Consider the following 12,236-nt stretch of genomic DNA (forward strand, 5'->3'; position numbering starts at 1 on the left):
GATGGTAAGAACCTGTTCCTTCCTGTTTGTTCAGGTAATACATCGCTACCGGATTGTCCGTGCGAACTAGTATTACCTGAGTAAGAATGTTTCTGAGAGCATGTCACACAGCTCGCAAGTCCAGAAGGTTGATATGTCGAGACCAAGAAACTTGTGTGTGGAGACTGTCTAGGTGTGCTTCCCTGCCTGACATGGAGGCATCTGTTGTGAGGACTTTGTGATGTGGAAGGAGTTGGAATTGAAATCTCAGGGTAGGATTTTGAGACATCATCCACCAGTATAGGGAGTAGCGTAGTTGTGGAGTGATGAGCAAGCGAGCTGATTGTAATCCCATGGGCTTGGGACCACCGAGAGGTAAGTGTCCACTGAGGAATCTGGAAGTGAAGATGAGCTAATGGCGTTACATGGACTGTTGAAGCCCTGGAACCCAGCAGGCAGAGGCATCTGTCGTGCAGATACTAGGGAGGAGTTGAACACCTAAGTGGCGAGATTCAATATGTTGTTTGCCCTTGGTTGAGGAAGGCAGGCTCTATCCTGAGTAGTTATCAATCAGAGCTCCTAAGGTCTGAACTGGCTGAAGATGTGATTTGGGGTAACTGACCACAAATCTGAGTTTTTCTAAGAGCCATATGGTGGAGTGAATGGAGGCACTTGCCAATCCTCAGGACGGTTCCTTGATTAGCCAGTCTAAGTAGGGGAAGATGTGTACACCCCATTTGTGAAGTGTTGCTGCTACTATTATCAAGCACTTCATGAATACTTGAGCTGCCGAGGTCAAGCCAAATGGTAAGACCTTGTATTGACAGTGCAGAGTTCCAGAGCAAAAGTGGAGGAACTTTGTATGTAGGGAGAATAGGTATGTCTGTGTATGCCTCTGAGATCTAGTTGAGTTGTATCATGGGAAGTAGTGACCCCAAGGATACCATGCAAAATTTGATCTAGAATTGGATGTACTCCTCCCCCCCATCTTTTCTGGTATGACAAAATATCTGGAATAGAACCATCGACCCCTGTGGAGGAACTGTTTCTATTGCATTCTGCTGGAGGAGGGACTGAAGTGGTTTAATTTGGAAGGAGTTGAAATGAGGCTCTTTGGTGGATGATCAGGTCTTTTTTGCCAACGTAGAGCATAGTCACGCTGAATGGTATGTAGCACCCAACAGTCAGAGGTTATGAGAGGTCACCTCTGTTGGAAGAGTGAGCCTTCCCCCAACAGGTAGGTGGCTTGGCATGGACAACTATACAGTGACAATGCTCTCTAGGAAGGAATCAAAAGTTAGGTTGTTGTTTAGATTGAGATGGTGTCTGGGTTTTCTGACCCTGCTGCTGTCTTGGATGTGAGCACTGGGGCACAGAACTTAGGAGAAGTAGGAGTGTAACAACACTTGGACATGTAGTGATTTGAGCATCAATATCCTCCTGCAAGTCTTCTAGAAGAAGTAGCAGAAGATTATGGCCTGGATAAAGTCTTAATAATGTCTGTATATTTTAAAATTAGATCAGCCACTTCCTTGACTGTCTCCAAACAAATTTTCTCCACAACAAGAGACATCTGCTAGGAGGTCCTGGACAGCACATTAGAGGTCAGAGACCCTGAGCCAGGAGAGATATGTAACATTGCTACTGCTAAGGCAGAAATATGTGCAGACTCAAATGCATCAAAAGCCTGTTTGGCTAGATATTTATGACAGTCAAGAAGCTTTCTGTGAAGTTTATGGAATTCCTCCACTTTTTTTTGGTGCAAGAAATTTTGCAAGGATAAGTCCTCTGCATTAGAGATTTTAAATAAGTTGTAGAATAAAGCTGATAGTCCAATATTCGACTGGTTAGCATTGAAGCTTGAAAAGTTTTTAGTATTGAAGCTTGAAAAGTTTTTTGTTCTGCCAAAAGAGTAACGTTCTAGCTTCTTGGCCCAGAGGAGCAGAAGCACAATCTTTCACTATGAGTGCGTTTTAAAGCAGATTCCACAATTAGTGAATGGTGGGGTAGTTGTGTTCTCTCAAATCCAGTGAATTTTTGTATCCTATACATCATGTCAATTTTATCTTTGGGCTACCTGAATTGTCAGTGGAGTCTCCCAGTTTTTGAACAAAGCATTCTTCATTATTGAATGAATTAGAACAGTGATTCCTCCTCTAGGAGGGAAATCAATCTAGAATCTCAAAAAATTCTGACAGAGGCTATTCCTCTGTTTCTAGTTTAAAAGGTATGGCTTGAGCCACCTCTTGGACAAGCCAGGGAAAAGAGATTCTCTGGAGAGGATCTGTCTCTCTCAGGTGTCCGAGAGGTATCAGATGGAATGCCATAAGACTTCTCAGCTGAGAAGTCCTGTGGTTCTTGATCTGTCTCCCAGCGAAGGACTGAATCTGACTCTTCAAAGTACTGTTCATGTGAAGTACTGGGAAGAGAGTGATGCGTAGAGTGTTGGCTCTTCGTTGAGGTGCATCAAGGGAGATGAGCCTCTGAAGCTGGAGAAGGCTCATCTGGTGATGTTGACGCCAGGCTAGCATGCAGGATCTCTCCTGTAACTGGCTCCTCGATGCATTGACAGGCTAGGCTGAAACTAAGGCTGGGGCAAGCACTCTATAAGCAAATCCATTAGCCCTGAAAGCATAGCTCAAATTTCCTCATGAAGAGTGGGTGTCTGTACCAGATAAGAAAGCGGCGTGGATGCAGCCTGAGATACAGCATGTACAGGTGTTTGAGATCTCAAAGGCCTCAAAGGCTTTCAGATGAGAGATGAGTTGGAGGAGGAGAACTGTCACTGCGGTATGGATGCTTCCCATGCATCAAGGATGTTGATGAGGGGAGGTATGGGCAGAATGTCTGGAGGGAAAGCGATGTTGATTGTTCTTAGCTTTTTAAAGTTGCAGGTCACTTGATGCACACAGGACCAATGACGAGGATGCAGAGTCCTTACGGGAACATGATATTGCGTCCTATGCTGGATCTTCTCGATATTGCATCAGTGCACCCGATGTCAATGCAGGTTCTGTGTAAAGTACCAAATCCCCTGGCAAGCAGATGTGAATGCAGATGTTGCAGAACTGAAAAGTTTTTCTATGTGCTTTAAGTGTTTTTGCTTGCATGTGCAGGCACAGATTACACTGTATGTCTTGATGCTCTGGACCCAAGAACTGAAATTATGGGGATCTGTGCCTGATATAGTCCTATTGCATCGAGTACACTTCTTAAAGCCAATCAGCACCATCACCGACATGAAGAAAAAAACGGCCGATGCTAGATCAAAAGGCTCTATGGCCCGGGCAGCTCAAGTAGTTGCTTACTACTTTACATAACAAAATTCTGTGTTACCTATTACTATGTAAGCCGCATTCAGCCTGCTTTTAGTGGGAAAGTGCGGGATACAAATATAATAAATAAATAAATAAATAAAAGAGTCAGTGCTTCCTGGGTAAGAGAAGGGCTCAGAGGCCCCAAACACCAAAAAAACAAAAATAAAAGTAATTAATAAAAAGATGTAAGACTTATTAAATAATATTGAAAAGAGAAGACTATGAAGAAAAATGTCCCATAAAAAGGTAAGGCACCAAAGTGTAAAAGTTTGACACGCTGAGGGGAGATTTAAAAAAATACAAAAAAAGTCAACCTCTCTGCTGTGCAGAAAACAACAAGCTGCTGGTCCCATGCTTAAGCATTGGGCAGGATGGAACCTGTGCATGTGCGGTGGCGGTACTGCCTTGAAGATTTGAAGTGACAGAGCACTTGGCAGTGTCCGCACCAGGTGCCATGGATGAGATCACCCATGTGAGAACATTATGCCTGCTTGTCTTTGAAGAAATAAAAAACATGTCAATTAAAAGGACACTGACCCAGAATGGCTATTCTTCTGTAACACTGAGGTAAGTCTCTGCTTTATGATTGGGGGGGGGGGGGGGGGGGGGACCCTTCCAGAAGCACTAAAATGTATGGATATATGTCAACATTAATTTGCATCATGTTCTTCCATGCATAGCTTTTAATCAGAAGGCTTACTTACTTGGTAGTGCAGCCATCAAACATTCCAGTGTTTATAAAATAAGGGCAAACAATGGTTGTTTTAATGCCATTCTTCCCTAATGCCAGCATTTCTAGAGCAAGAGACTCGGCAAAACCAACGGCTGCAAATTTACTTGCACAGTAATCTGAAAAGGAAGGGGGGGGGGGGGGAGAAACCCATTTAAAATTACTTTGGGCAGGCTGGAAACAAAACCAGAGCACTAAAGCCCCACCTTGTTTGGATTGCCCCCTCTTTTTTTTTAAAGACATTATTTGCATGTATAATGCAGAAAACTATCTCTGGGGCCCTTTTACTAAAACTTAGCGCACACTAATGGAATAAATGTGTGCTAAATGCTAAGAAGCCTATTTTATACCAATGCATTTAGGGCTAGATTCTATATATGGCCCCTTAAAAATTGGTGCTGAAAAATATCGGCGCAAATGGTATTCTATAAGCTGTGCCTAACGTTCAGAGCGGTTTATAAAATACATGCTCAAGCACAGAGTCACGTGTAAATTTAGGCACGGCCACTTGCACTGATGAAAACGTGGTGCAAATGCCTGTGCCTAAATTTACGCACAGAGCTCTATTATTCTGTACTTACGCATGTAACTTGAAGCCATGCCCCCATTCTGCCCCAAAACGGCAGTGACCTTCCGATTTCTGCACCCCATTTTTTGGGCTGTGCGTAATTTAGGCACAGATCTCACGCCTAGCGTTATGTGCACTGGTCCCAATTAAATCTAATTGTTGCCAATAATTGATTGTTAAAAAGCCAATTATTAGCACAAATGAGGAACATGCCTAAATTTGTGCATACAATTTTTGGAGACCTTTATAGAACCACAGTGTTAACGTGCACTACTTCTGGTAGTGCGTTCTAAGCTTTAGTAAAAGGGTCCCTTTGATATTTTATTTCTGAAGTTAAAATCAAATCTACTCGGGCATATAACATTCAAAAGTCTTTTGCACATCACCATAGGTGCTCTGTATTAGAGGCTTGGGGAGGCCCCAAACACAACTTTCTCTGCCTGCTGAACCCACTGTCTCTCCCCTCCCCATCCAGTCTTACCCCATTTCTCTCTTCCTCCTCATCTATCCTATATTACCCGGTTTCTTTCTTTCCCCATCCCCGCTCATCCACTGCTGCAATGAAGCACAATTTTCCTACCTCCCTCCTGTTGCAGCTCCGCAAGGCCCATGCTATAAACAAGCCAAGAAGACGTGTGGGACTGCAGCTCTCTGCCTGCCGCTACTGTTTTCTGTGCTGGTCCCGCCTCCTCTGATATAAACCTGCAGGATCAGCACAGGAAGCAGTAGCCACACAGTGATTGACTCCTTTCTTGCAGTCTTCAAAAGGGCCCCCCACTGTCCTTTTACTGCTGACATAGCTGTTGCCCCGCAGTCCAAGGATTTTAACTTGCTGTTTTGTTCCACTCCATATCCTACCCTACATGCCCATAACCTCACCTAGCCCCGCTTACTTTAGCCTCTCCAAACAGCTGATTCACTGACCACCTATGCACACCACCACAAATAACTAGATAGCAGTCATTTCTTTGCAAATGATGTTTTCACTCGTGTTTTATGGGAAATGTCCTACAGGATATTATCACAATAATTCTTAGCTTAAAACAGTTTTCACTGCACCTAATTCAGGGTGAAATAGCAGCAAAATTAGTTTCCAAAGAAAGAAACAAATATCCCTTCAGATCTATAGTTAAAATTTTAGACAGACACTTGAGAGCGTCCCTTCTTGGGGCCATTTTCCCAGTTTTACTTCTGCACTTTCAAAATAAAGTTAATTTTTCTCACACTTGTGTATACCATTCTCTGATGTAGGGATCTACACCCAGGGTAGCATTTCAAGATTAAACAATTCGAAACTTACCAAAATGTGTGCTTATAGATTATTCAATAAGAATGCAGTACTCTCATTCACAATATATATAATATCTTCGAGTATCACATATCACAAGATATTTACATGGAAATCTAGAAAAAGAAAACTCATGCCAGATGCTCTTGCATCTTGGGCCACATCCAGAAATTTTCCTCCTGTCCTATGTCATCTTGCTAAGATCAGGATAGACCCATATCTTTTGTCCCCAAAAGGCAAACATTCTGCACGTAAACTAAAAATTCACTTTATCTTGCTCAAACATGAAAGCTACAAAAACAAAAACCCAAACCATCACCAAATAGCTTTACTGAATTCTTCCTTCATAGATTTCTACAGGAGTGCCAATATGTCTAGGCTATTATTTAATTTTAGCATTTTCAAACTGGCAGAAGACTAAACACTTAGAGGCAGATGCACTAAAGCTAAATGAGCCTTTAATGACCCTCCAACGAGGAAAATTTGATCCGTTGCATGCATCAAAGGGCTTTTACCGAGGAAGCCAGCAGCTAACGAAAACGGAATGGAGATGAGCAATTAGTGTGAAAACCCCATTGAAACGACATGCACTAACCTTTTCCGATTGCCTTTACGCAGGAAAAAGGCAGGAAATCTAACGAGAGGTCTGGACCTCTCGTTAGGACAGCTCTGTGCCAGGAAAAATCAGAAGGAGGCGGGGCCTAGGCCAGGGAAGAAGAGACGTCATGGAGACTCTACAACCAGCACAATAGATCTTCCTGCCCGTGCAGCGCTTCTGAAAGAGGTGAGAGGCGCTGCTCGGGTCGTTAATAGGGAGAGGGGTCTCGGCGGAGGGGGGGAGCAGCGTAGTCGACCTCAGGGGGGGCACGGGGCAGAAGAATGACGGGAGGCGGAGTTAGCTCTGCAGAACACAGGAACAGGAAGGGAGGGGGACCGGGGCAGCCAGCTAGCATTTTGCTTTTTCGGGGGGGGGGGGGGGGGGGAGCGGCGGAAAGTGGGGAGCAGCGTGGGGGGGGGGGGGGCAAGGCCGTCCATACAGGACGCTCCTGATGAGCGCCCTTGCCCCCTCCCGATCCTTTGTTTTTGGATTTTGCTGACCGGGTAGCCACGTGTATGTGTTGTGGCTTTTTTTTTTGTTTGTTTTTACGTTTGCAGCATGCGCAGAGCAGCCAGCAAAACGCTTGGCTGCTCTGCACATGATTTAGGGGCCGATTACCGATGTGTATTGTGATTCTTTGATACATTGTACGTTTGAATACCGATCTGAGCATGTGTGACTTTTTTTTTTGGTGCATTCTTCGTTTTTTTAAAATCGTTAGGGACTTTAACGATTTTGATTTTTTTACGTTTGGTTGCTGCATCTGCCTCTTAGCCACAGGCAGAATGACATTTTATGGAAATGATTTAAAAATAAAATCCTCAATTTCTTCAGGGTCTGCCTAGGAGTTTCCAATGACACCCTTGGAAAATCTACGAAGCACAAATTTAAAAGATCTCAATTTATTCTCAACCATATCCAAACTTCAATGGGAGATAAATCTATCTTGCACTACCAACACAGCACATGATGTTCCAGTCACAGTGTACAGCAGCGTTTGGGACAGACAGGGCCAGCCCTTGTTTTTTCCTGCCAGCAAGGCTCACCCTAAGAAGCTGTCTCTCAGAACAGCATGTCCTCCTCCCAAAGTACAGAAACAAAATCTTGCTTGCCCTTGGTGGAGGGAGTGGAGAGTCTCAGTCCCATCTCAAGTCATGGAGAAAATACTGACAGAAGCACCTGTGTCTGGAGAGGAGAGAGAAGAGTAGAGAGTTTCCTTGGCAATACCAGAACTATAGTCTCCGCTCCTGAGCAACTGACTGCTTCCAGGAAATGCCCCTGAGCTCTCCATAAACAGGAACACCAGGACAGAAAAGAAGCTGGAGTATTTCCCATCGTCACAGCAAGGCCCTGAGCAGGAGAGCATCTCTTGAGGAAATGGACATGTCCTAAGCAAGGCATTTTCTTTTTGAGAATGCATGGAAAAGGACTGCTAAATTCCCTGCACCTTGCTGGGGCAGTTGCTGGACAGCGACTGTGAACCGTAGGAGGGAGGGGCGGGGTCCAGAGCCAGTCACAGGAATTTATTAGAGCTCTGGTGTTGCATAGGAAAATATGAACCTGCTGGAAAAGAAACAGTTGGCATTTTGAAGATTTAGGCTATAAGCAACATTACCATAAGCAGAAAAGAAATAAAATCTGTCTTGAACAGCATATTCCCTAGGAAGACTGTCTGGAATGTTTACAAGCCACAGACTTCCGTTTTTGGTGATGGTTGTTTTGCAGAAGAACTTTGCCTGCTAGGACTGTGGCAGTATGCAGCCTTGCTTGGATTTAAGGGTGGAAAGAGGTCACTAGTAAGGACAGTTTTAAAAACTGCCAAGCTGCTACAACCCTGGACAAGCTTTTATTTTTTCTTTTGGAACTTTGAGAAAATGTTTTCTTTTGGGGCTGTAACAAATTGTGTTGGTGAAGTTGTGACTTTGGAGGGCAATATTGCACCAGGTCCTCAACATGCTTCACTTGGTTTTTGTGGATTCTAATTTACTGATGTTTATTAAATCACCAAAAGCTTATAAGCTTACCTTGGTCCATCAATGCATCCCATGGACCAAGAACACCTCACTTCCCTAGAACCCACCTCACAATGCAGTAAACGTGACACTTTCCATCCTCTGAGTCAGGGAACCAGTTTATACTCTTGTTATCTCAACTGAAAGTCCATCCTTGCAGCAATCTCACCTGAGCATTTAGTAATGGAATGCTTAAAACAGACCAGTGCAGACCAAATAGAGTCCAAGGTCACTATATGTTGTTTAACCCATTACAAAGCTAGAATCACTTACCCCTAGGGTAAACAACTCAAATAAGTAACCATCATCGCTACTGATTCAACTGAAGTATCAAAAAATACATATAAATCCAAACCTCCAGAAGAAATCTGAGACAAGTTCATCTACCCATCTACTTGTTGACCAGTCAGAGTGCGGCAGTCCACACATGATACTTTTTTTAAAAAAAAAAAGTTCCTTCAGAGAAATCTTAAGATATCTTAGGAAAGTTTATAAAATAAAGGTTGTTCTTATTATCCAATTTCTGGTTAAAGACACTCCTCATTAAGCAATTTCTCCAATTTAGGCTTGATAACATTAATCTTTTTACACTGCATCACATCTGCTGCATGGAAGTTTACACTAGCATTTAACACTTGGGAACTTGAGAGGAACTTAAGATAATTGAGATTAACTGCCCAAAAAGTGTCTTACCAGGACCATCTATTGCAGTCCACATTGAATCCAAGGATATAAAAGCTGGTTTCACCAAATGAAAACTCCAACTTAGAATCCACACGATTGCCTTTGGTCCTTAGAATTTAAGGTAGTATCATTGTCTGTGGATGGCATTGGGTCCTCTTTCCCTAACATACTTTCTAATTGCCTCATCTTGGGAGTTGGCACAGTAGGCACTCAAACAACAAAATAATCCATCAGCTCAGGTAAGGAGGGCAGGCTAGGTGCAGATGGAAACACCCTAGACCTTCCCTTATGTTTCACCATTTAAAGTCAGAGTTCCCAGCACAAGATTCAAACCACCACCATCTTGCCATGAAGGAGTAACTTAACATAACTAAGTATGTAAGAATCGCCATACTGGGTCAAACCAAAAGTCCATTGAGCCTCGTGTCCCATTTCTGATAGTGACCAATCTGAGTCACAAGTACCTGGCAGGATCCCCCAAAATAGCTAGATTCCATGCTGCTTACCCCTAGGTTGCTCCCCTCTTCCAAGTATACCTCAATGGACTTTCTAAACCTGTTTTAAGCTCAGCTATGCTGCTTTTACCTCATTCTTAGACAAATTCCAGAGCTTAATTATGTATGATGTTAAGCTCCAACAGCAGGACATCAAGTAACTGAATTCTTAAATACATTATGAGGGCCTATTAGTGCATCTTTATTTACTATACCACGTTGCGTAAGTCTAGTACCGCTATAGAAATGTTTAATAGTAGTAGTAGTAGTAAATACAAAATATCTATTAATGAGCTGACCATATAACTTCTTAAGTGCACCCTACCCTTTCATTCCCCTACATTATAGAAAAAAAATGTCTTCAGACATCATAATCTGTCTGATCTTTTTTATGCACAAATGACAGAAGCATTTAAAAACAGAAAAAAAACAAACAAAAAAAGCCTTCTACTTTTTTCTATGCAAGACAAACTGAAAATTCCTTTGCCCCTTACAAAGAGTGGTAGATAACTGGAATGTCTTCCTGGGAGAGGTGGAGACAAAAAATGGTGACGAAATTCACAAATTCGTGGAATAAACACATTGGATGGTTCCCTATATGTAAAGAGGTCGGAATCAAAACAAACAAATAATGAAACTTAGCAGTGCTTCTTTGGCAATTCTGCCTAGGTGGCACCGATTCGACAGTGGCACAGGAAAATGCTGCTGCATAAGAACATAATAGCAGACATACTGGGTTAGACTAATGATCCATCTAGCCCTGTATCCTGTTTCCAACAGTGGCCAAATCCTACCTGGCAGAAACCCAAATAGTAGCAATATTCTATGCTAGCAATCCCAGGGCAAGCAGTGGCTTCCCATATCTGTCTCAATAGCAGACTATGGACTTTTCCATAGACCAAACCTTTAAGCCCAGATACGCTAACCGCTGTTACTGCATCGTCCGTCAAAGAGTTCCAGAGCTTAACTATTCATTGACAGAAATAAAAAATATTTCCTCCTATTTGTTTTAAAAGTATTTCCATGTAACTTCATTGAGTTTCCCTTATTGTACTTTCTGAAAGAGTAACAATCAATTCACTTCTACTCGGTTTACACCACTCAGGATTTTATAGACTTCAATTGTATTTCCCCTCAGCTGTCTCTCTTCCATACTGAAGAGACTTAAACTCTTTAGCCTTAACTCATATGAAAGGAGTTTCATTCCCTTTATCATTCTGGTCACTCTTCTTTGAACCTTTTCTGCTATATCTTTGAGATACAGCAACCAGAACTGAATGCAATACTCAAGGTGAGGAACTCGCAGGAGTATCTGGCGTGAATGCCGGTGATGAATTGTATTAGACTGGCAGCCCAGTTCCCATTGGCAATCAACAGGGTCAGTACTGCCCTTACTGGGCAGTTGGAACAACTTTATTCTCAAGTGCAAGAGCTTGCTACTGTTGTAGATGTACAAGTAGCTAAAGTAGTTCATTGTAGAAAGTCTTTTGATGATATCGGACCAAAAGTGGAGAGGATGGTTAATGAAGACAAGACAATGTTCTCCTATATACAAAAAATTAAACAACAAAACAAAACACATTTACAAAAATCATGGACGGCTATATTTCACAGTTGTTAGATAATTATTAATTGATAAGAACATCTTGCACATCACAGTTTGGGTTCTGTAGAAACTATAGTACCGAGACTGTGATAGCGCCTATTATTGCTTTTATTGAGTCAGGGACTGAAAGCTGTGGTGGTTCAGTTTGATCTATCTTGTGCATTTGATTTGGTCAATCATGACATACTTTTACTCAGATTGAGTGAAATTTGTAAGAAAGTACTACACTGATTTAGTTTTTTTTTTTTTTTTTTTAACTAGGAGTTTAAATTCTCTTAGCTCAAACCCTCAACGTCTCTTTGCCACACTGAACTCTCTCCTCAAAGTGCCTTCACCTCCAACTCCCCTGACTCTGGCTGAGAACTTTCATGATAAGGTTCACAAAATCAAACTTGAATTCTCAACCAAGTCACCTCCACTTCTCCTTCCCTTAGTCTATTCTCTCAACCCTCCTTCAACCCCTGCTTTCTTTTCTTCCTTTTCTGAAATCACTGAAGAGGAAACTGCACATTTTCTTAACTCCTCTAAACTACCTGTTCCTCTGATCCTATTCCCATCCATCTACTTAACACTCTCTCTCCTACTGTCATCCCCTTAATCTTTCATTTTCCACTGCAACTGTTCCTGATGCCTTCAAAACATGCCATAGTCACACCACTCCTTAAAAAACCTTCATTGGACCCTACCTGTCCTTCCAACTATCGCCCCATCTCCCTCCTCCCTTTCCTATCCAAGATACTTGAATGTGCTGTTCACCGCCGTTTTCTTGGCTTTCTTTCATCTCAAGTTATTTTTGATCCACTTCAATCTGACTTTCACCCTCTTCATTCAACTGAAACAGTGCTTGCTAAAGTCTCCAATGACCTGTTCATGGCCAGATCCAAAGGTCTCTATTCTAGCCTGATCCTTCCCGATCTGCTGCTTTTGACACTGTTGATCAGTGCCTACTCCTTGATACAC

At 42.5% G+C, this 12,236-nt stretch overlaps 1 protein-coding gene across 2 annotated transcripts in view; it reads right to left on the bottom strand.

Moving 5' to 3' along the window:
* Nucleotides 1-12,236, bottom strand: part of SDR16C5 (short chain dehydrogenase/reductase family 16C member 5) — a 104,494-nt gene that overhangs the window by 14,425 nt on the left and 77,833 nt on the right. For both annotated transcript variants that reach the window (XM_030214642.1, XM_030214631.1), the window contains one exon: nucleotides 4,001-4,145. In XM_030214642.1, coding sequence (XP_030070502.1) covers nucleotides 4,001-4,145 — 145 coding nt within the window. The remainder of the gene's footprint in view (nucleotides 1-4,000; nucleotides 4,146-12,236) is intronic.

Source organism: Microcaecilia unicolor, chromosome 1, assembly GCF_901765095.1.
Source record: "Microcaecilia unicolor chromosome 1, aMicUni1.1, whole genome shotgun sequence".
Lineage (NCBI taxonomy): Eukaryota > Metazoa > Chordata > Amphibia > Gymnophiona > Siphonopidae > Microcaecilia > Microcaecilia unicolor.